Genomic DNA, 23,597 nt, shown 5'->3' with positions numbered 1-23,597 from the left:
AGTATCTAGGGGCTCTCAGGGGTCTGGGGGTGCTCAAGGTCTGGGGGCTCTCAGTATCTAGGGGCTCTCAGGGGTCTGGGGGTGTTCAAGGTCTGGGGGCTGTCAGTATCTGGGGGCTCTCAGGGTCTGGGGGTGTTCAGGGTCTGGGGTCTCTCAGTATCTGGGGGTGCTCGAGGTGTCCCCACAGCCATTGCCCACATGGAAGGGGCTGTCACAGTCTGGGGGCTCTCAGGGTCTGAGGGTGCTCAGGATTTGGGGGTGCTCAGGGTCTGGGGGCTCTCAGGGTCTGGGGGTGCTCAGGGTCTGGAGGTGCTCAGGGGGATCCCACGGCCATGCCCTGCAGCGAGGGGGCTGTCAGGGTTTGGTGGCTGTCAGGGTCTGGGGGGTGTTCAGGGTCTGGGGGTGCTCAGGGTCAGGGGGCTGTCAGGGTCTGGGGGCTGTCAGAGTCTGAGGGTTCTCAGGGTCTGGGGGCTCTCAGGGTCTGGGGGTGTTCAGGGGCATCCCCATGGCCGTGCCCCACATGGAGGGGGCTTTCAGGGATCTGGGGGTGTTCAGGGTCTGGGGGCTCTCAGGGTCTGGGGGTGCTCAGGGTCTGGGGGCTGTCAGAGTCTGGGGGTGCTCAGGGGCTCCCCATGGCCATTCCCACATGGAAGGGGCTGTCAGGGGTCTGGGGTCTCTCAGGATCTGGGGATTTTCAGGGTCTGGGGGTGCTCAGGGGCTCCCCACGGCCATTCCCACATGGAAGGTGCTGTCAGGGGTCTGGGGGCTCTCAGGGTCTGGGGATTTTCAGGGTCTGGGGGCTGTCGGGGTCTGGGGGCTCTCAGGGTCTGGGGATTTTCAGGGTCTGGGGGCTGTCGAGGTCTGGGGTTGCTCAGGGTCTGGGGATTTTCAGGGTCTGGGGTCTCTCAGGGTCTGGGGGCTGTCAGGGTCTAGGGGTGCTCAGGGGCTCCCCACAGCCGTGCCCCGCAAGGAGGGGGCTGTCAGGATTTGGGGGTGCTCAGTGTCTGGGGGCTCTCAGTGTCTGGGGGCTCTCAGGGTCTGGGGGCTGTCAGGGTCTGGGGGCTCTCAGTGTCTGGGGGCGCTCAGGGTCTGGGGACTTTCAGGGCCTGAGGATGCTCAGGGTCTGGGGGCTGTCAGGGTCTGGGGGTGCTCGGGGGGGTCCCCACGGCCATTCCCCACATGGAGGGGGCTGTCAGGGTCTGGGGGCTCTCAAGGTCTGGGGGTGTTCAGGGTCTGGGGGTGCTCAGGGGCTCCCCACGGCCATGCCCCACGTGGAGGGGGCTGTCAGGGGTTTGGGGGTGTTCAGGGTCTGGGGGCTCTCAGGGTCGGGGGGTGTTCAGGGTCTGGGGTGTTCAGGGTCTGGGGGCTCTCAGGGTCGGGGGGTGTTCAGGGGCGTCCCCATGGCCGTGCCCCACATGGAGGGGGCTCTCAGGGTCTGGGGGCTGTCAGAGTCTGGGGGTGCTCAGGGTCTGGGGGTTGTCCGGGTCTGGGGGCTGTCGGGGTCTGGGGGTGCTCAGGGGGGTTCCCGTGGCCATTCCCCGCAAGGAGGGGGCTGTCAGTATCTGGGGGCTGTCAGGGTCTGGGGGTGCTCAGGGTCTGGGGGTGCTCAGGGTCTGGGGGCTCTCAGGGTCTGGGGGCTGTCAGGATCTGGGGATTTTCAGGGTCTGGGGGCTGTCAGGGTCTAGGGGCTCTCAGTATCTGGGGGCTCTCAGGGGTCTGGGGATGTTCAGGGTCTGGGGGCTGGCAGGATCTGGGGTTGCTCAAGGTCTGGGGGTGTCAGGGTCTGGGGGCTCTCAGGGTCTGGGGGTGCTCAGGGGGATCCCACGGCCATACCCTGCAGCGAGGGGGCTGTCAGGGTCTGGGGGCTCTCAGGGTCTGGGAGTTCTCAGGGCCCCCCCACAACCATTCCCCCCCCCAGGGCCGTGCCCCCCGAGGTGCAGAGCGTTCGGGACCTGACCCCGGAGCTGGTGGTGGAGGCGGCCGTGCGCTGTGTCCGGGCCGTGCGCCCCGCGCTGGGCACCGCCCTGAGCCCCCTGCTGCCCCCCGGCATCTCCGCCCGCTTCCGCCTCGCCTCCGACCTCGCTGCCGCCTGCCAGGTACCCCAGAACCCCCCAAAAACGGGGATCCCCTCACCTCTGGGCACCCCAAATCTCGCTGCCGCCTGCCAGGTACCCCAAAACACCCCAAAAACGGGGATCCCCTCACCTCTGGGTACCCCAAATCTCGGTACTGCCTGCCAGGTACCCCAGAACCCTGGGACACCCCAAAAACGGGGATCCCCTCACCTCTGGGTACCCCAAATCTCGCTGCCGCCTGCCAGGTACCCCAGAACCCCGGGACACCCCAAAAACGGGGATCCCCTCACCTCTGGGCACCCCAAATCTCGCTGCCGCCTGCCAGGTACCCCAGAACCCCGGGACACCCCAAAAACGGGGATCCCCTCACCTCTGGGTACCCCAAATCTCGCTGCCGCCTGCCAGGTACCCCAAAACCCCGGGACACCCCAAAAACGGGGATCCCCTCACCTCTGGGCACCCCAAATCTCGCTGCCACCTGCCAGGTACCCCAAAAACGGGGATCCCCTCACCTCTGGGCACCCCAAATCTCGCTGCCGCCTGCCAGGTACCCCAAAAACCGGGACACCCCAAAAACGGGGATCCCCTCACCTCTGGGTACCCCAGATCTCGCTGCCGCCTGCTAGGTACCCCAGAACCCCGGGACACCCCAAAAACGGGGATCCCCTCACCTCTGGGCACCCCAAATCTCGCTGCTGCCTGCCAGGTACCCCAGAACACCCCAAAAACGGGGATCCCCTCACCTCTGGGCACCCCAAATCTCGCTGCCGCCTGCCAGGTACCCCAGAACCCCGGAACACCCCAAAAACGGGGATCCCCTCACCTCTGGGTACCCCAAATCTCGCTGCCGCCTGCCAGGTACCCCAGAACCCCGGGACACCCCAAAAACGGGGATCCCCTCACCTCTGGGTACCCCAAATCTCGCTGCCGCCTGCCAGGTACCCCAGAACCCCGGGACACCCCAAAAACGGGGATCCCCTCACCTCTGGGCACCCCAAATCTCGCTGCCGCCTGCCAGGTACCCCAGAACCCCGGGACACCCCAAAAACGGGGATCCCCTCACCTCTGGGTACCCCAAATCTCGCTGCCACCTGCCAGGTACCCCAAAAACGGGGATCCCCTCACCTCTGGGCACCCCAGATCTCGCTGCCGCCTGCCAGGTACCCCAAAAACCGGGACACCCCAAAAACGGGGATCCCCTCACCTCTGGGTACCCCAAATCTCGCTGCCACCTGCCAGGTACCCCAAAAACGGGGATCCCCTCACCTCTGGGCACCCCAGATCTCGCTGCCGCCTGCCAGGTACCCCAAAAACCGGGATCACCTCAAAAACGGGGATCCCCTCACCTCTGGGCACCCCAAATCTCGCTGCCGCCTGCCAGGTACCCCAGAACCCCGGGACACCCCAAAAACGGGGATCCCCTCACCTCTGGGCACCCCAAATCTCGCTGCCGCCTGCCAGGTACCCCAAAAACCGGGACACCCCAAAAACGGGGATCCCCTCACCTCTGGGCACCCCAAATCTCGCTGCCGCCTGCCAGGTACCCCAGAACCCCGGGACACCCCAAAAACCGGGATCACCACACCAATCACCTGGGATTTTTGTGGGGTTTGTGGTACCAAATCCTCAGTACCGCCAGCAAATCATCAAAAGGGTGGGACATCAATAATTTTGGGTGTTCTCATTCCCACAGGAGTTGGGATTTGGGGGTGACGTGGGGTACCAGACCTTCCTCTACAGCTCCGAGCACGACACGCGGCGCCTGCTCCTCTTCCTCGTGGAGAAACTCCCGCGGGACGAGGGCGAGCGCGGCGCCGAACCCCCCGGTGCGGATTTGGGGAGGGGTTTTCTCTCTGGGATTTTGGGGGGATTTTGAGCTTTTGAAGGGTTTGTCCCCCCCCAGGGAAATCGGGGGCGTTGCTCAGAGCCATCGGTGCCCGGATCCAGGAGCAGCTGGGGACGCCCTGGGTGCCCCCCCTGTGCCGCACGCCGCGGCTGCAGCGGCTGCAGGTGAGCTGGGGGGGGTCCTGGGGGGCTTCCCTCTTCGTTTGGGGGGGTAATTAACTCATTCATTAACTCTGTGCAGGGTGCAAGTCACCTCCGTCCTTTCACTACCTGTCCCCTGGTGCTGCCACAAAGTGGGGGATCCCCAGGTGAGAGCTGGGGGGGTTGGGGGATCCCCAGGTGAGAGCTGGGGGGGTTTGGGGGATCCCCAGGTGGGTTGGGGGATCCCCAGGGGGGTTTGGGGATCTCCAGGGGGGGTTTGGGGGATCCCCAGGGGGGTTTGGGGGATCCCCAGGTGAGAACTGGGGGGGTTTGGGGGATCCCCAGGGGGGTTTGGGGGATCCCCAGGGGGGTTTGGGGATCTCCAGGGGGGGTTTGGGGGATCCCCAGGGGGGTTTGGGGGATCCCCAGGTGAGAACTGGGGGGGTTTGGGGGATCCCCAGGGCGGTTTGGGGAATCCCCAGGTAAGAAAACTGGGGTTTGGGATTTGGGGATCCCCAGGGGGATTTGGGGGATCCCCAGGTGAGAGCTGGGGGGATTTGGGGATACCCAGGGGGGTTTGAGGGATCTCCAGGGGGGTTTGGGGATCCCCAAGGGGGTTTGGGGGATCCCCAGGTGAGAGCTGGGGGGGTTTGGGGGATCCCCAGGGGGTTTGGGGGATCCCCAGGTAAGAACTGGGGGGGTTTGGGGATACCCAGGGGGGTTTGGGGGATCCCCAAGGGGGTTTGGGGATCCCCAGGTAGGAGCTGGGGGGGTTTGGGGGATCCCCAGGAGGGTTGGGGTGATCTCCAGGGGGGTTTGGGGATCCCCAAGGGGGTTTGGGGATCCCCAGGTGAGAGCTGGGGGGGTTTGGGGATCCCCAGGGGGGTTTGGGGATCCTCAGGGGGGTTTGGGGGATCCCCAGGGGGGTTTGGGGATCCCCAGGGGGGTTTGGGGGATCCCCAGGGGGTTTGGGGGATCTCCAGGGGGTTTGGGGGATCCTCAGGTGAGAGCTGGAGGGGTTTGGGGGATCCCCAGGTAGGAACTGGGGGGGTTTGGGGGATCCCCAGGGGGATTTTGGGCATCCCCAGGTAAGAGCTGGGGGGGTTGGGGAATCCCCAGGGGGTTTGGGGGATCTCCAGGGGGGTTTGGGGGATCCCCAGGTAAGGTTTGGGGTTTGGGGGATCCCCAGGTAAGAAAACTGGGGTTTGGGGTTTGGGGGATCCCCAAGGGGGTTTGGGGGATCCCCAGGTGAGAACTGGGGGGTTTGGGGGATCCCCAGGGGGGTTTGGGGATCCCCAGTGGGGTTTGGGGGATCCCCAGGGGGGTTTGGGGATCCCCAGGGGGGTTTGGGGGATCCCCAGGTAAGAAAACTGGGGGGTTGGGGGGTCCCCAGGGGGGTTTTGGGAATCCCCAGGTAAGAACTGGAGGTTTTGGGATGTTGGGGGGAGGTCGTTGTTGCCTCAAATTTGGGGATGTCCCTGTGAAATCTGGGGGTGACATTTGAGGGTTCTGTACCCCAAAAAAAAGAGGTGTCACAATTTTGGGGAGAGGGCGATGATTTGGGGACGAGTTGATGATTTGGGGACGAGTTGATGATTTGGGGACGAGTTGATGATTTGGGATCTCCTTGTTTTTGGGGGTGGGTTTCTGCTCATCCCCTGCTGTCCCCCCACAGAGCTGCAGGAATATTTTGGGGGTGCTGCCCCCCCAGTGCCAGCACAGCCCCCCCTTTCCCTGCTGACCCCCCCAGCCCTGCTGGAGGCGCACACGGCCCAGCTCAGCGCCCGCCACGACTGGGACGCCGAGTGGGGGGGTCCCGGCCTGGCCTCACGCCTGCCCCCCCAGGTGAGACCCCCACGGGTGAGACCCCCACGGGTGAGACCCCCACGGGTGAGACCCCCACGGGGGGCTGGGGGTCCCCAGGGTTTGGGGGGGGGGGGGCTCTGGGTTCCCTTTTTCTCACTGCCAGGAGTTTGAGGGAGGCTCAGAGGGATTTTGGGGTGCCCTGATCTATCCCTCCCATCCCTAGACAGGGTCAGGGAGGCTCTGGGGGATTTTGGGGTGCCCTGGTCCATCCTCCCCATCCCTAGACAGGATCAAGGGAGCTCTGGGGGGATCACTGGAGGATTTTGGGGTGCCCTGACCCATCCCCACAATGCCCAGGCAGGGTCAGGGGGGGCCCAGAGGGATTTTGGGGTGCCCTGACCAATCCCCTCCCATGCCTAGGGAGGCTCTGGGGGGGCTCTGGGGGATTTTGGGGTGCCCTGATCCATCCCTCCCCATGCCCAGGCAGGGTCAGGGGGGGCACAGAGGGGATTTTGGGGTGCCCTGACCAATCCCCCTCCATGCCCAGGCAGGGTCAGGGGGGGCCCAGAGGGATTTTGGGGTGCCCTGACCAATCCTCCCCATCTCTAGACAGGGTCAGAGGGGTTCTGGGGGGGCACAGAGGGATTTTGGGGTGCCCTGACCAATCCCCCTCGTACCCAGGCAAGGTTGGGGGAGCACTGAAGGGTTTTGGGGTGCCCTGATCCATCCCTTCCATTTCTAGACAGGGTCAGGGGGACTCTGGGGGATTTTGGGGTGCCCTGACCAATCCCCACCATACCCAGGCAGGGTCAGGGGGGCTCTGGGGGAGCACAGAGAGATTTTCGGGTGCCCTGACCAATCTCCCATACCCGGTCAGGGGGGCTCTGGGGGATTTTGGGGTGCCCTGACCAATCCTCCCCCATGCTCAGGCAGGATCTGGGGGGCACAAAGGAATTTTGGGGTGCCCTGATCCATCCCCCAATGCCCAGGCAGGGTCAGGGGGCTCTTGGGGGGGCCTAGAGGGATTTTGGGGTGCCCTGATCCATCCCCTCCATGCACAGGCAGGGCTGGGGGGGCACAGAGGGATTTTGGGGTGCCCTGACCAATCTCCCCCATCTCTAGACAGGGTCAGGGGGGCACAGGGGGATTTTGGGGTGCCCTGATCCATCCCCACCATGCCCAGGCAGAGTCAGGGGGGCTCTGGGGAAGCACAGAGAGATTTTGGGGTGCCCTGGTCCATCCCCACCATGCCCAGGTAGGGTCAGGGGGGGCACAGAGGAATTTTGGGGTACCCTGACCGACCCCCCCAATGCCCAGGCAGGGTCAGGGGGGCTCTGGGGGGGCACAGTCAGATTTTGGGGTGCCCTGATCCATCCCCCCACCATGCCCAGGCAGGATCTGGGGGCCCAGAGGGATATTGGGGTGCCCTGATCCATCCCTCCCATCCCTAGACAGGGTCAGGGGGGCACAGGGGGTTTTGGGGTGCCCTGACCAATCCCCCATCATACCCAGGCAAGGTTGGGGGAGCACTGGAGGGTTTTGGGGTGCCCTGATCCATCCCTCCCACCTCTAGACAGGGTCAGGGGGGCTCTGAGGGGGCACAGGGGGATTTTGGGGTGCCCTGATCCATCCCTCCCATCTCTAACCAGGGTCAGGGGGGCTCTGGGGGGGCACAGAGAGATTTTGGGGTGCCCTGATCCATCCCTCTCCATACCCAGGCAGGGTCAGGGGGGCACAGGGGGATTTTGGGGTGCCCTGATCCATCCCCACCATGCCCAGGCAGGGTCAGGGGGGTTCTGGGGGGCACAGAGGGATTTTGGGGTGCCCTGACCAATCTCCCCCATGCCCAGGCAGGGTCAGGGGGGGCACAGAGGGATTTTGGGGTGCCCTGATCCATCCCCCACATCTCTAGACAGGATCAGGGGGGCTCTGGGAGGGCCACAAAGGAATTTTGGGGTGCCCTGATCCATCCCCACCATACCCAGGCAGGGTCAGGGGGGTTCTATGGGGGGCACAGAGGGATTTTGGGGTGCCCTGACTGATCCCCCCATGCCCAGGCAGGGTCTGGGGGGCACAGTGGGATTTTGGGGTGCCCTGATCCACCCTCCCCATCCCTAGACAGGGTCAGGGGGGCTCTGGGGGGGGCACAGAGGGATTTTGGGGTGCCTTGACTGACCCCCCCCCCCCCCATGCTCAGGCAGAGTCAGGGGGGCACAGAGGGAATTTGGGGTGCCCTGACCAATCTCCCATACCTGGTCAGGGGGGCTCTGGGGGATTTTGGGGTGCCCTGATCCATGCCCCCATGCCCAGGCAGGGTCTGGGGGATTTTGAGGTGCCCTGACCAATCCCCTCCCATCCCTAGGGAGGCTCTGGGAGGGGCACAGGGGGATTTTGGGGTGCCCTAATCCATCCCTCCCATCCCTAACCAGGGTCAGGGGGGCCCAGAGGGATTTTGGGGTGCCCTGACCAATCCCCCTCATACCCAGGCAAGGTTGGGGGAGCACTGGGGGGTTTTGGGGTGCCCTGATCCATCCCCCCCATACCCAGGCAGGGTCAGGGGGGCACAGAGAGATTTTGGGGTGCCCTGATCCATCCCTCCCATCTCTAGACAGGGTCAGGGGAGCTCTGGGGGGGCACAGAGAGATTTTGGGGTGTCCTGATCCATCCCTCTCCATACCCAGGCAGGGTCAGGGGGGCACAGGGGGATTTTGGGATGCCCTGACCAATCCCCCCCCATCCCTAGACAGGGTCAGGGGGGCTCTGGGGGGTTTTGAGGTGCCCTGATCCATCCCCACCATACCCAGGCAGGGTCTGGGGGGGCCACAGGGGGATTTTGGGGTGCCCTGATCCATCCCCCCTCCCATCTCTAGACAGGGTCAGGGGGGCTCTGGGGGATTTTGGGGTACCCTGACCAATCCCTCCCATCCCTAGACAGGGTCAGGGGGACTCTGGGGGATTTTGGGGTGCCCTGATCCATCCCTCCCCATGCCCAGGCAGGGTCAGGGGGGCACAGAGGGATTTTGGGGTGCCTTGACTGACCCCCCCCATGCTCAGACAGGGTCAGGGGGGGTCTGGGAGGGGCACAGGGGGATTTTGGGGTGCCCTGATCCATCCCTCCCATCCCTAGACAGAATCAGGGGGGCTCTGGGGGGGGCACAGAGAGATTTTGGGGTACCCTGACCAATCCTCCCATACCCAGGCAGATTCAGGGGGGGCTCTGTGAGGGACTTCCTCTGTACTATGAGCTTATTTTGGGGTGGCTATTGAGATTTTTGGGGGTCCCTACACCTCTGACCCCTCCCCATTTTATTCTCCCCCCCCTCCCCAGGAGTACCTGGAGCGAAAGCGGCTCCGGGCGCGGCTCCGGGCGCTGGAGCCCCTGCGCCAGGCCTGTCCCCCCCTCCCCCAGGGACCCTCAGGGCCCCCCCTGGACCCTGCCTGGCTCCAGGAGGCTTTTGGGGCTGGGGGAGTCGGGGGGGCCCTGCCCAAGGGGTCCAGATTCACCCGCAGCCAGCACCTGACCCACCAGCAGGTGTGGGGAGGGGGGGTGGGGGGGTTGGGGGGGCTGGGGGGCATTTTTGGGGGGCTGGGGGTGGTTTTGGTGGGTCTGGGGGTTGGTTTGGGGGGGCTGTGGGGTGTTTATGGGGGGCTGGGGTTGGTTTTGGGGGGTCTGGGGGTTGGTTTGGGGGGCTGTGGGGTGTTTTTGGGGGCCTGGGTTGGTTTTAGGGGGTCTGGGGTTGGTTTTGGGGAGTCTGGAGTTGGATTTGGGGGGCTGTGGGGTGTTTTTGGGGGAGTCTGGGGTTGGTTTTGGGGAGCTGAGGCTTTGTTTGGGGGGCTAGGGGGTGTTTATGGGGGACTGGGGGTGGTTTTGGGGGAGTCTGGGGTTGGTTTTGGGGGGGGCTGGGGGGTGTTCTTGGGGGACTGGGTTGTATTTAGGGGGTCTGAGGGTTGGATTTGAGGGCCTGGGGTTGGTTTTAGGGGGCTGGGGCTTTGTTTGAGGGGTCTGGGGGGTGTTTTAGGGGGCTGGGGCTTTGTTTGGGGGGGGCTGGGGCTTTGTTTGGGGGCGCTGTGGGGTGTTTTTGGGGGCCTGGATTGGATTTAGGGAGTCTGAGGGTTGGATTTGGGGATCTGGGGTTGGATTTGGGGTGTCTGGGGTTTGGTTTTGGGGGGTCTGGGGGTGTTTTTGGGGAGCTGGGGCTTTGTTTGGGGGGTCTGGGGGTTGGATTTGGGGGGTCTGGGAGTGGTTTGGGGGGTCTGGGGGTGATTTTGGGGCACTGGGGATTGGTTTTGGGGGGGCTGGGGGTGTTTTGGGGAGTCTGGGGTTGGTTTTGAGGGGTCTGGGGGTTGTTTTGGAGGGACTGTAGGAACTGGTTGGGGGGCTGGAGGTTGTTTTCGAGGGGCTGGAGTTGGTTTTGGGGAGTTTGAGGTTGGTTTTGGGGGGTCTGGGGGTTGTTTTGGAGATACTGTAGGGGCTGGGGCTTTGTTTGGGGGGGCTGTGGGGTGTTTTTGGGGGGCTATGGGTTGGATTTGGGGGTCTGGGGTTGGATTTGGGGGCTGTGGGTTGGTTTTGGGGGGGCTGTGGGTTGGATTTGGGGGCTGTGGGTTGTTTTTGGGGGCTGGGGTTGGATTTGGGGGTCTGGGGGTTGTTTTGGGGGGACTGTAGGCGCTGGGGCTTTATTTGAGGGGGACTGGGGGTCGTTTTTGGGGGGCTGGGGGTGGTTTGGGGGGGTCTGGGGGTTGGTGTTGGGGGTCTGGGGGTGTTTTTGGGGGGCTGGGGGTGGTTTTAGGGGTCTAGGGGTGTTTTTGGGGGGCTGGGGGTTGGTTTTGGGGGTCTGGGGGTTGGATTTGGGGGGTCTTGGGGGTGTTCTTGGGGGACTGGGGGTGTTTTAGGGGGGCTGGGGCTTTGTCTGGGGGTTGTTTTTGAGGGGCTGGAGCTTTTTTGGGGGGACTGGGGGTGGTTTTGGGGGAGTCTGGGGTTGGTGTTGGGGGGCTGTGGGGTGTTTTTGGGAAGCTGGGGCTTTGTTTGGGGGGCTAGGGAGTGTTTTTGTGGGGCTGTGGGTTGGGTTTGGGGGACTGGGGGTTGATCTGGGGGGCTGGGGTTGGTTTTTGGGGGGCCTGGGGTTGGATTTGGGGAGCCTGGGTTGGATTTAGGGGCTCTGAGGGTTGGATTTGAGGGGCTGGGGTTGGTTTTGGGGAGTCTAGGATTGGTTTTGGGGGGCTGGGGGTTGTTTTGGGGGGACTGTAGGAGCTGGGGCTTTATTTGAGGGGGACTGGGAGTCGTTTTTGGGGGGCTGGGGCTTTATTTGGGGGACTGGGGGTTGATTTGGGGGTCTGGGGTTGGATTTGGGGGGCTGTGGGGTGTTTGTGGGGGGCTGGGGGTGGTTTTGGGGGCCTGGGTTGGATGTGAGGGCCTGGGGTTGGATTTGGGGGGGCTGGGGCTTTGTTTGGTGGCTAGGGGTTGTTTTTGGGGAGTCTGGGGGTGTTTGTGGGGGGTCTGGGGTTGGTTTTGGGGGGCTGTGGGGTGTTTGTGGGGGGCTGGGGATTGGTTTGGGGGGTCTGGGGGGTGTTTTAGGGGGGCTGGGGCTTTGTTTGGGGGGGCTGGGGTTGGTTTTGGGGGGCTGGGGGTTGTTTTGAGGGGACTGTAGGGGCTGGGGCTTTGAGGGGGACTGGGGGTGTTTATGGGGGGCTGGGGGTGTTTTAGGGGGGCTGGGGGTTGGTTTGGGGGGGCTGTGGGGTGTTTTTGGGGGCCTGGGTTGGATTTAGGGGGTCTGAGGGTTGGATTTGAGGGCCTGGGGTTGGTTTTAGGGGGCCTGGGGTTGATTTTGGGGGGCTGGGGGTTGATTTTGGGGGACTGGGGTTGGTTTTATGGGGCTGGGGGTATTTCTGTGGGGCTGGAGCTTTGTTTGGAGGGGGCTGTGGGGTGTTTATGAGGGGCTGGGGTTGGTTTTGGGGGGTCTGGGGGTTGTTTTGGGGGGACTGTAGGAGCTGGGGCTTTATTTGAGGGGGACTGGGGGGTCGTTTTTGGGGGGCTGGGGTTGGTTTTGAGGGGGCTGGGGTTGGATTTGGGTGGCTGGGGGTTGGTTTTGGGGAGTCTAGGGTTGGTTTTGGGGAGCTGAGGCTTTGTTTGGGGGGCTGTGGGGTGTTTTGTGGGGCTGGGGCTTTGTTTGGGGGGGGCTGGGGTTGTTTTGGGAGGTCTGGGAGTTGTTTAGGAAGGGCTCTAGGAGCTGGGGCTTTGTTTGGGGGAACTGAGGGGGTGTTTTTGGGGGGCTGGGGTTGTTTTGGGGGGTCTGGGGGGTGTTTTGGAGGGACTGTAACAGCTGGGGCTTTATTTGGGGGGGGCTGTGGGTTTTTTTGGGGGGGCTGGGGGATGTTTAGGAAGGGCTGTAGGAGCTGGGGCTTTGTTTGGGGGGACTGGGGGGGTATTTTTAGAGGGCTAGGGTTGGTTTTGGGGGGCTGGGGTTGATTTTGGAGGGACTGTAGGAGCTGGTTGGGGGGCCTGGGGCTTTGTTTGGGGGCTGTGGGTTGGTTTTGGGGGTCTGGGGTTGGATTTGAGGGGCTGTGGAGTGTTTTTGGGGGGCTGGGGTCCGTTTTTGGGGGGTCTGGGGTTGGATTTGGGGGTCTGGGGTTGGATTTGGGGGTCTGTGGGTTGGATTTGGGGGTCTGGGGTTGGATTTGGGGGTCTGTGGGTTGTTTTTGGGGGGTCTGGGGTTGGATTTGGGGGTCTGTGGGTTGGATTTGGGGGTCTGTGGGTTGGATTTGGGGGTCTGTGGGTTGTTTTTTGGGGGTCTGGGGTTGTTCTGCCCCCTCCCCAGCCCCTGACCCGCTCTGGGGTCCCCTCCCCAGGACCCCCAGGTGCTGCTGCAGCAGCTCCAGGCAGCGACCGAGACCCTTCAGAGCCCCACGGGCCCCCAGGAGGTGAGGGGGGGGGTTGGTCAGTCTGGGCCCCCTGGTCACTGATTGGTCACTCTGGGCCCTCTGGTCACTGGGTGGTCACTCTGGGCCCTCTGGTCACTGGGTGGTCACTCTGGGCCCTCTGGTCACTGATTGGTCACTCTGGGCCCTCTGGTCACTGGGTGGTCACTCTGGGCCCTCTGGTCACTGATTGGTCACTCTGGGCCCTCTGGTCACTGGGTGGTCACTCTGGGCCTCTGGTCACTGGGTGGTCACTCTGGGCCCTCTGGTCACTGAGTGGTCACTCTGAACCCCCTGATGACTGATTGGTCACTCCAGCCCCTCTGGTCACTGATTGGTCACTCTGGGCCTCTGGTCACTGATTGGTCACTCTGACCCCCCTGGTCACTGAGTGGTCACTCTGGACCCACGGATGGCTCTGAGTGGTCACTCTGACCCCACTGGTCACTGATTGGTCACTCTGGCCCCCCACTGGTCACTGAGTGGTCACTTTGGACCCCACTGGTGACTGAGTGGTCACTCTGACCCCTCTGGTCACTGAGTGGTCACTCTGGACCCCACTGGTCACTGAGTGGTCACTCCAGACCCCACTGATGGCTCTGGGTGGTCACTCTGAACCCCACTGATGACCAGTGGTCACTCTGGACCCCACTGGTCACTCTGAGTGGTCACTCTGGACCCACTGATGGTTCTGGGTGGTCACTCTGGACTCACTGGTCACCAGTGGTCACTCTGGACCCCACTGATGGTTGAGTGGTCACTCTGGACCCCTCTGGTGGCTCTGAGTGGTCACTCCAGCCCCTCTGGTGACTGAGTGGTCACTCCAGCCCCACTGGTGGCTCTGAGTGGTCACTCTGGACCCCACTGGTCACTGATTGGTTACTCAGACCCCCCTGATGGCTGAGTGGTCACTCTGGACCCACTGATGTCTCTGGGTGGTCAGTTTGGACCCCACTGGTCACTGATTGGTCACTCTGGACCCCACTGATGGCTCTGGGTGGTCAGTCTGAACCCACTGATGACTGAATGGTCACTCTGACCCCACTGGTCACTGATTGGTCACTCTGGACTCAGTGGTCTCTGAGTGGTCACTCTGGACCCACTGATAGCTCTGGGTGATCACTCTGGACCCCTCTGGTCACTGAGTGGTCACTCTGGACCCCACTGGTCACTGAGTGGTCACTCTGGACCCCACTGATGACCAGTGGTCACTCCAGACCCCGCTGGTCACTGAGTGGTCACTCTGGACCCACAGATGGCTCTGAGTGGTCACTCCAGCCCCACTGATGGCTCTGGGTGGTCACTCTGGACCCACTGATGTCTCTGGGTGGTCAGTTTGGATCCCACTGGTCACTGATTGGTCACTCTGACCCCCCCTCTGGTCACTGAGTGGTCACTCTGACCCCCCTGGTCACTGAGTGGTCACTCTGACCCCACTGGTCACTGGGTGGTCACTCTGGGCCCTCTGGTCACTGGGTGGTCACTCTGGGCCACTGGTCACTGATTGGTCACTCTGGGCCCTCTGGTCACTGAGTGGTCACTCTGGGCCCTCTGGTCACTGAGTGGTCACTCTGGGCCCTCTGGTCACTGATTGGTCACTCCAGACCCCACTGGTCACTGATTGGTCACTCCAGACCCCCCTAGTCACTGATTGGTCACTCTGGACCCCTCTGGTGGCTCTGAGTGGTCACTCTGGACCCCCCTAGTGATCAGTGGTCACTCTGGACCCCCGATAGCTGAGTGGTCACTCTGGACTCAATGGTGGTCTCTGAGTGGTCACTCTGGACCCACTGATAGCTCTGGGTGATCACTCTGGACCCCTCTGGTCACTGAGTGGTCACTCTGAACCCACTGGTCACTGAGTGGTCACTCTGACCCCACTGGTCACTGATTGGTCACTTTGGACCCCACTGGTCACTGATTGGTCACTCTGAACCCACTGGTCACTGAGTGGTCACTCTGACCCCACTGGTCACTGATTGGTCACTTTGGACCCCACTGGTCACTGAATGCTCACTCTGGACCCCCTGATGGCTGAGTGGTCACTCTGTACTCATTGGTGGCTCTGAGTGGTCACTCTGGACCCACTGATGACCAGTGGTCACTCCAGCCCCACTGGTCACTGATTGGTCACTCTGACCCCCACTGGTCACTGATTGGTCACTCTGACCCCACTGGTGGCTCTGAGTGGTCACTCCAGCCCCTCTGGTGGCTCTGATTGGTCACTCTGCCCCCCCCCGATGGCTGATTGGTCACTCTGGCCCCCTGGTCACTGAGTGGTCACTCTGACCCCCCTGGTCACTGATTGGTCACTCTGACCCCCCTGGTCACTGAGTGGTCACTCTGGACTCACTGATGGCTCTGGGTGGTCACTCCAGCCCCTCTGGTGGCTCTGAGTGGTCACTTTGGACTCACTGGTGACCAGTGGTCACTCTGGACCCCAGTGCTGGCTCTGAGTGGTCACTCTGGACCCCCCTGGTCACTGAGTGGTCACTCTGCCCCCCCCGATAGCTGAGTGGTCACTCTGGACTCAATGGTGGCTCTGAATGGTCACTCCAGGCCCCATGGTGGCTCTGAGTGGTCACTCTGACCCCCCTGGTCACTGAGTGGTCACTCTGACCCCCCTGGTCACTGATTGGTCACTCTGACCCCCCCTCTGGTCACTGATTGGTCACTCCAGACCCCCCTGGTCACTGATTGGTCACTCCAGCCCCCCTGGTCACTGAGTGGTCACTCTGACCCCACTGGTCACTGAGTGGTCACTCTGCCCCCCCTGTGGTCACTGATTGGTCACTCTGACCCCCCTGGTCACTGATTGGTCACTCTGACCCCCCCTCTGGTCACTGAATGGTCACTCTGACCCCCCTGGTCACTGATTGGTCACTCTGGACCCCACTGGTCACTGAGTGGTCACTCCAGGCCCCATGGTGGCTCTGATTGGTCACTCTGACCCCCCTGGTCACTGAGTGGTCACTCTGACCCCCCAGGCCCCCCGGTCCCATCCGGCCGCCGAGGAGGAGGCGGCGCTGGAGCAGAGCCTGGCCCGGCTGGAGGCCGAGCTCGAGGGGTGCCGGGGGCAGATCCGGGCGGCGCAGCTCAGCCTCAACCAGGTGGGCACGGCCAGGGGGCTGGGGGGGTTTGGGGTGCCCTGACAGACCCCTCCCCATCCCTAGACAGGGTCAGGGGGGCTGGGGGGCACAGGGGGGTTTGGGGTGCCCTGATCCATCCCCAGGCAGGGTCAGGGGGGCTCTGGGGGGCCACAGGGGTTTTGGGGTGCCCTGATCCATCCTCCCCCATGCCCAGGCAGGGTCAAGGGGGACTCTGGGTGGGCACAAAGGGGTTTTGGGGCGCCCTGACCAACCCTCCATACCCACCCAGAAGTACAGGGGGGCACTGGGGGGGCACAGAGGGATTTTGGGGTGTCCTGATCCATCCCTAGACAGGGTCAGGGGGGCTCTGGGGTGGCACAGGGGGGTTTTGGGGTGCCCTGATCCATCCCCCCCATGCCCACTCAGAAGTACAGGGGGTCTCTGGGGGGGCACAAAGGGATTTTGGGGTGCCCTGATCCATCCCCAGGCAGAGTCAGAGGGGCTGGGGGTGGGCACAGTGTGATTTTTGGGGTGCCCTGATCCATCCTCCCCCATACCCACCCAGAAGTACAGGGGGGCTCTGGGGGGTTTTGGGGTGCCCTGACCAATCTCCTCCCATGCCCAGGCAGGGTCAGAGTGTCTCTGGGATGGGCACAGTCGGATTTTTGGGGTGCCCTGCTCCATCCTCCCCACTCCTAGCAAGGGTCAGGGGGGCTCTGGGGGATTTTGGGGTGCCCTGTCCAATCCCCCCCATGCCCAGGCAGGGTCTGGGGTGCACAAGGGGGTTTTGGGGTGCCCTGATCCTTCCCCCCCATGCCCACTCAGAAGTACAGAGGGTCTCTGGGTGGGCATAGAGGGGTTTTGGGGTGCCCTGACAGACCCCTCCCCATTCCCAGGCAGGGTCTGGAGGAGCACAGAGGGATTTTGGGGTGCCCTGATCCATCCCTAGACAGGCTCAGGGGGGCTCTGGGGTGGCTCTGAGTGGTTTTGGGGTGCTCTGACCCATCTTCCCCCATGCCCACTCAAAAGTACAGGGGAGCACAGAGTGATTTTTGGGGTGCCCTGATCCATCCCTCCATATCCACTCAGAAGTACAGAGGGTCTCTGGGGGTACACAGAGGGATTTTGGGGTGTCCTGATCCATCCCTAGACAGGGTCAGGGGGGCTCTGGGTGGCACAGAGGGGATTTTGGGGTGCCCTGACCAACCCTCCATACCCACTCAGAAGTACAGGGGGGCACTGGGGGGTTTTGGGGTGCCCTGATCCATCCCTAGACAGGGTCAGGGGGGCTCTGGGAGGGGCACAGAGGGGTTTTGGGGTGCCCTGATCCATCCTCCCCATCCCTAGACAGGGTCAGGGGGGCTCTGGGGTGGCTCTGGGTGGTTTTGGGGTGCTCTGACCCATCTTCCCCCATGCCCAGGCAGGGTCAGGGGTGCACAGAGGGATTTTTGGGGTGCCCTGACCAACCCTCCATACCCACCCAGAAGTACAGGGGGGCACTGGGGGGTTTTGGGGTGCCCTGATCCATCCCCTCCATGCCCAGGCAGGGTCAGGGGGGCTCTGGGATGGGCACAGTCGGATTTTTGGGGTGCCCTGATCCATCCTCCCCACTCCTAGCAAGGGTCAGGGGGGCTCTGGGGGTGCACTGGAGGATTTTGGGGTGCCCTGACTGATCCCCCCCATACCCACTCAGAAGTACAGAGGGGCACTGGGGGGACACTGGAGGGTTTTAGGGTGCCCTGATCCATCCCCACCATGTCCAGGCAGGGTTAGAGGGTCTCTGAAGGGGCACAGGGAGATTTTGGGGTGCCCTGATCCACCCTCCCCATCCCTAGACAGGGTCATGGGGGCTCTGGGGGTGCCCTGATCCATCTTCCCCCATGCCCAGGCAGGGTCTGGGGAGCACAGAGTGATTTTTGGGGTGCCCTGATCTACCCTCCCCATCCCTAGACAGGGTTAGGGGGGCACAGGGGGTACACAGAGGGATTTTGGGGTGCCCTGATCCATCCCTCCCATGCCCAGGCAGGGTCAGGGGAGCACTGGGTGGGCACAGAGGGGATTTTGGGGTGCCCTGATCCATCCCCTCCATACCCACTCAGAAGTACAGGGGGGCACTGGAGGGTTTTGGGGTGCCCTGATCCATCCCTAGACAGGGTCAAGGGGGCTCTGGGTGGCACACTGAAGGATTTTGGGGTGCCCTGATCCATCCCCCCCATGCCCAGGCAGGGTCAGAGGGACTGGGGGTGGGCACAGTCAGATTTTGGGGTGCCCTCACTGATCCCCCCCATGCCCAGGCAGGGTCTGGGGGGCACAGTGTGATTTTGGGGTGCCCTGATCCACCCTCCCCATCCCTAGACAGGGTCAGGGGGTCTCTGGGTGGGCACTGGAGGATTTTGGGGTGCCCTGACCGGTTTCCCCCACATACCCAGGCAGGGTCAGGGAGGCACAGAGTGATTTTTGGGGTGCCTTGACCAACCCTCCATACCCACTCAGAAGTACAGGGGGGCTCTGGGGGGGGCACAGAGGGATTTTGGGGTGCCCTGACCAACCCTCCCCATCCCTAGACAGGGTCAGGGGGCTCTGGGTGGGCACAGAGGAGTTTTGGGGTGCCCTGATCCATCCTCCATACCCACTCAGAAGTGCAGAGGGGCACTGGGGGGGCACAGAGGGATTTTGGGGTGTCCTGACTGATCCCCCCCATGCCTAGACAGGGTGTGGGGGGCACAGTGTGATTTTTGGGGTGCCCTGATCCATCCCTCCATACCCACCCAGAAGTACAGGGGGGCACTGGGGGGGCACAGAGGGATTTTGGGGTGTCCTGATCCATCCCTAGACAGGGTCAGGGGGGCTCTGGGGTGGCACTGGAGGATTTTGGGGTGCTCTGACCCATCTTCCCCCATGCCCAGGCAGGGTCTGGGGAGCACAGAGTGATTTTTGGGGTGCCCTGACCAACTCTCCATACCCACTCAGAAGTGCAGGGGGGTGCTGGGGTGTTTTGGGGTGCCCTGATCCATCCCCCCATCCCTAGCCAGGGTCAGAGGGGCTGGGGTTGGGCACAGTGTAATTTTGGGGTGCCCTGATCAATCTCCCCAATCCCTAGACAGGATCAGGGGGGCTCTGGGGGTGCCTTGATCCATCCCCCCCATGCCCACTCAGAAGTACAGAGGGTCTCTGGATGGGCACAGTCGGATTTTTGGGGTGCCCTGATCCATCCTTCCCATCCCTAGACAGGATCAGGGTGGCTCTGGGGGTGCCCTGATCCATCCTCCCATACCCAGGCAGGGTCAGAGGGACTGGGGGTGGGAACAGTCAGATTTTGGGGTGCCCTGACTGATCCCCCCCCATACCCAGGCAGGGTCTGGGGGGCACAGTGTGATTTTGGGGTGCCCTGATCCATCCTCCCCATCCCTAGACAGGGTCAGGGGGGCTCTGGGTGGGCACTGGAGGATTTTGGGGTGCTCTGACCCATCCCCCCAATGCCCAGGCAGGGTCAGAGTGTCTCTGGGATGGGCACAGTCGGATTTTTGGGGTGCCCTGACTGATCCCCCCATGCCCAGGCAGGGTCTGGGGGGCACAGGGGGATTTTGGGGTGCCCTGATCCATCTTCCCCCATGCCCACTCAGAAGTACAGAGGGTCTCTGGGGTGGCACAGAGGAATTTTGGGGTGCCCTGATCCATCCCCCCCATACCCACTCAGAAGTACAGAGTGTCTCTGGGAGGATCACTGGATGATTTTGGGGTGCCCTGACCAGTTCTCCCCCATACCCAGGCTGAGGCCGAGGTGCAGCAGGGCCGGGGGGCTCTGGGGGGACGTGAGGACGCGCTGAGGGTCAAGGCCAGGGCGGTGGAGCTGCTCCCAGACGCCCAGAACAACATGGCCAAGCTGCAGGTGAGGGGCTGGGGGGGGTCTGGGGGTCCCAGCAGATGTGGGGAGGGGTTTGGGGGGTCCCAGCAGATGTGGGGAGGGGTTTGGGGCAGGATTTGGGGGTCCCAGCAAATGTGGGGAGGGGTTTGGGGGTCCCAGCAGATGTGGGGAGGGATTTGGGGGAGGATTTGGGGGTCCCAGCAGATGTGGGGAGGATTTGGGGGTCCCAGCAGATGTGGGAAGGGGTTTGAGGGGGGATTTGGGGGTCCCAGCAGATGTGGGAAGGGGTTTGGGGGGGGATTTGGGGGTCCCAGCAGATGTGGGGAGGGGTTTGGGGGTCCCAGTAGATGTGGGGAGGGGTTTGGGGGGGGATTTGGGGGTCCCAACAAATGTGGGGAGGGGTTTGGGGGACCCAGCAAATGTGGGGAGGGGTTTGGGGCAGGATTTGGGGGTCCCAACAAATGTGGGGAGGGGTTTGGGGGTCCCAGCAAATGTGGGGAGGGGTTTGGGGGTCCCAGCAGATGTGGGGAGGGGTTTGGGGGGGGATTTGGGGGTCCCAGCAGATGTGGGGAGGGGTTTGGGGGTCCCAGCAGATGTGGGGAGAGATTTGAGGGAGGATTTGGGGGTCCCAGCAGATGTGGGGAGGAGTTTGAAGGGGGATTTTGGGGGTCCCAGTAGATGTGGGGAGAGATTTGGGGGAGGATTTGGGGGTCCCAGCAGATGTGGGGAGGGATTTGGGGGGGGATTTGGGGGTCCCAGCAGATGTGGGGAGGGGCTCAGTGAGGATTTGGGGGTCCCAGCAGATGTGGGGAGGGGATTGGGGGAGGATTTGGGGGTCCCAGCAAATGTGGGGAGGGGATTGGGGGAGGATTTGGGGGTCCCAGCAAATGTGGGGAGGGGTTTGGGGGAGGATTTGGGGGTCCCAGCAGATGTGGGGAGGGGTTTGGGGGTCCCAGCAGATGTGGGGAGGGGTTTGGGGGTCCCAGCAGATGTGGGGAGGGGTTTGAAGGGGGATTTGGGGGTCCCAGCTGATGTGGGGAGGGGTTTGGGGGTCCCAGCAGATGTGGGGAGGATTTGGGGGAGGATTTGGGGGTCCCAGCAGATGTGGGGAGGATTTGGGGGGGGGATTTGGGGTCTCAGTGGGGGGCAGGTGAAGGAGGGTGGTTTTGGGGGGTCTCAGCAGTTTGGGGGGGATTTGGGGGTGTCAGTTTGGGGGGTGTCTGGGGGGTGTCACCGGTTTGGGGGGACAGTTTGGGGGGTCTCAGCAGTTTTGGGGTGTCAGTCCGGGGGGGTCTCAGTGGTTTTGAGGTGTCAGTCCGGGGGTCTCAGCAGTTTTGGGGGGTGTCAGAAGTTTGGGGGTGCATTGCAGGGGGTGTCAGCAATGTGGGGGGGGTCTCAGCAGTTTGTGGGGATCAGTCCGGGGGTCTCAGCCATTCGGGGGGGGGTCAGTCCGGGGGGGTCTCAGCGGTTTTGGGGGGTCAGTCCGGGGGTCTCAGCAGTTTTGGGGTGTCAGTCCGGGGGTCTCAGCCATTCGGGGGGGGGTCAGTCCGGGGGTGTCAGCAGTCTGGGGGCGGGGGTCTCAGCAGTTTTGGGGTGTCAGTCCGGGGGTCTCAGCGGTTTGGGGGGTCAGTCCGGGGGGTCTCAGCAGATTTGGGGTGTCAGTCCGGGGGTCTCACCCATTCAGGGGTGTCAGTCCGGGGGTCTCAGTGGTTTTGGGGGGGTCTCAGCAGTTTTGGGGTGTCAGTCCGGGGGTCTCAGCGGTTTGGGGGGTCAGTCCGGGGGTCTCAGGGCTCTCAGCAGTTTGGGGTGTCAGTCCAGGGGAGTCTCAGCAGTTTTGGGGTGTCAGTCCGGGGGGGTCTCAGCAGTGTGGGGGGGTCAGTCCGGGGGTCTCAGCAGTTTTGGTGGGGGGGTCTCAGAAGTTTGGGGGGTCGGTCCGGGGGTCTCAGGGGTCTCAGTGGTTTTGGGGTGTCAGTCCGGGGGTCTCAGCAGATTTGGGGGGTCAGTCCGGGGGGTCTCAGCGGTTTTGGGGGGTCAGTCCGGGGGTCTCAGCCATTCGGGGGGGGTCAGTCCGGGGGGGTCTCAACGATTTTGGGGTGTCAGTCCGGGGGTCTCAGCAGTTTTGGGGGGGGTCTCAGTGGTTTTGGGGTGTCAGTCCGGGGGTCTCAGCGTTTTTGTGGGGTCAGTCTGGGGGTCTCAGGGGTCTCAGTAGTCTGGAGGGGTCAGTCGGGGGGTGTCAGCAGTTTGAGGGAGTGTCAGGAATTTGGGGATGCATTCCAGGGGGTCTCAGCAGTTTTAGGGGGTCAGTCCGGGGGTCTCAGTGGTTTTGGGGGGTCGGTGCGGGGGTCTCAGCAGTTTTGGAGGGGGGGTCTCAGCAGATTTGGGGTGTCAGTCCGGGGGTCTCAGCCTTTTGGGGGGGTCTCAGCAGTTTTGGGGGGTCACTCCGGGGGTCTCAGCAGTTTGGGGGGTCAGTCCGGGGGTCTCAGCAGTTTGGGGGGTCGGTCCGGGGGTCTCAGCAGTTTGGGGGGTCGGTCCGGGGGTCTGAGTGGTTTGGGGTGTCAGTCCGGGGGTCTCACCCATCCGGGGGTCCCTGGCCCTGCCCACAGCTGGTGGTGGGGTCTCAGCAGTTTTGGGGGGGATCTCAGCGGTTTTGGGGGGTCAGTCCGGGGGTCTCAGCAGTTTTGTGGGGTCAGTCCGGGGGTCTCAGCCGTTCGGGGGGGGTCATTCCGGGGGTCTCACCCATCCGGGGGTCCCTGTCCCCGCCCCCAGCTGGTGGTGGAGTCCAGCAGCCGCCGCATCGTCAGCCTGGCCGGGCAGTGGGAGCGGCACCGCGGGCCCCTCCTGGCCGAGTTCCGGCAGCTGCGAGCCCTGCGCGACTCTGCCCAGGTACCGAGACCCTCCCTGGGGCTGGGCTGGGGGCTGGGGGCTGGGCTGGCGGGGCTGGGGGCTGGGCTGGCAGGGGTGGGGGCTGCAGCTGCCTCTCCACACGGTTTGGGGGGCCCTCGTTCTCTAATGGGGGATTTGGGGGTCCCCAGTTCCTTCCCTGGCTGGTTTTGGGGTTTTTGGGATCCCTTCCCCAGTGGATTTGGGGGTCCCCAGGTCCCTCCCAGGTTGATTTTGGGGGTTCCTGGGGTATGCCCCCCATGGGTTTAGGGCTGCCCAGGTCCCTCCCTGGGTGATTTTGGGGTTCCTGGGATCCCTTCCCCATGGATTTGGGGGTTCCCAGGTCCCTCCCTATTTCGTTTTGGGGTTCCTGGGGTCTCTGAAGTTCCTTTGTAGTAAGTTTGGGGTGCCCAAATTCCCCAAAATAGGGTTTAGGGGTTCCTGAGATCCCTTCCCCATGGGTTTGGGGTTTCCCTGGTTGGTTTTGGGGTCCCTGTGGTCTCTGAAGTCTCTCTGTAGTGGGTTTGGGGTGCCCAGATTCCCCAAAATGGGATTTGAGGGTTCCTGGGGTCCCTTCCCCCACAGGTTTGGGGCTTCCCTGGTTGGTTTTGGGGTTCCTGGGGTCCCTTCCCCATGGGTTTGGGGCTTCCCTGGTTGGTTTTGGGGTCCCTGAGGCCTCTGAAGTCCCTCTGTAGTGGGTTTGGGGTGCCCAGATTGCCCAAAATAGGGTTTGGGGTTCCTGGGGTACGCCCCCCATGGGTTTAGGGCTGCCCAGGTCCCTCCCTGGGTGGTTTTGGGGTTCCTGAGACCCCTTTGCCACAGGTTTGGGGCTTCCCTGGTTAGTTTTGGGGTTCCTGGGGTCCCTTCCCCCACAGATTTGGGGCTCCCCAGGTTGGTTTTGGGGCTCCTGGGCTCTCCCCTCCATGGGTTTGGGGCTCCCCAGGTCCTTCCCTGGGTGGTTTTGGGGTTCCTGAGATCCCTTCC

At 63.2% G+C, this 23,597-nt stretch overlaps 1 protein-coding gene across 1 annotated transcript in view; it reads left to right on the top strand.

Moving 5' to 3' along the window:
• Nucleotides 1-23,597, top strand: part of CCDC22 (coiled-coil domain containing 22) — a 42,437-nt gene that overhangs the window by 1,153 nt on the left and 17,687 nt on the right. The window contains exons 2-11 of the mRNA XM_033083573.2: nucleotides 1,919-2,096; nucleotides 3,769-3,901; nucleotides 3,979-4,085; nucleotides 4,162-4,228; nucleotides 5,737-5,906; nucleotides 9,196-9,399; nucleotides 12,711-12,782; nucleotides 15,767-15,889; nucleotides 19,638-19,757; nucleotides 22,500-22,616. Coding sequence (XP_032939464.1) covers nucleotides 1,919-2,096; nucleotides 3,769-3,901; nucleotides 3,979-4,085; nucleotides 4,162-4,228; nucleotides 5,737-5,906; nucleotides 9,196-9,399; nucleotides 12,711-12,782; nucleotides 15,767-15,889; nucleotides 19,638-19,757; nucleotides 22,500-22,616 — 1,291 coding nt within the window. The remainder of the gene's footprint in view (nucleotides 1-1,918; nucleotides 2,097-3,768; nucleotides 3,902-3,978; nucleotides 4,086-4,161; nucleotides 4,229-5,736; nucleotides 5,907-9,195; nucleotides 9,400-12,710; nucleotides 12,783-15,766; nucleotides 15,890-19,637; nucleotides 19,758-22,499; nucleotides 22,617-23,597) is intronic.

The sequence above is a fragment of the Catharus ustulatus genome, chromosome 32, assembly GCF_009819885.2.
Source record: "Catharus ustulatus isolate bCatUst1 chromosome 32, bCatUst1.pri.v2, whole genome shotgun sequence".
NCBI classification, from domain to species: Eukaryota; Metazoa; Chordata; class Aves; order Passeriformes; family Turdidae; genus Catharus; species Catharus ustulatus.
This window is presented reverse-complemented; position numbering and strand designations above follow the sequence as displayed.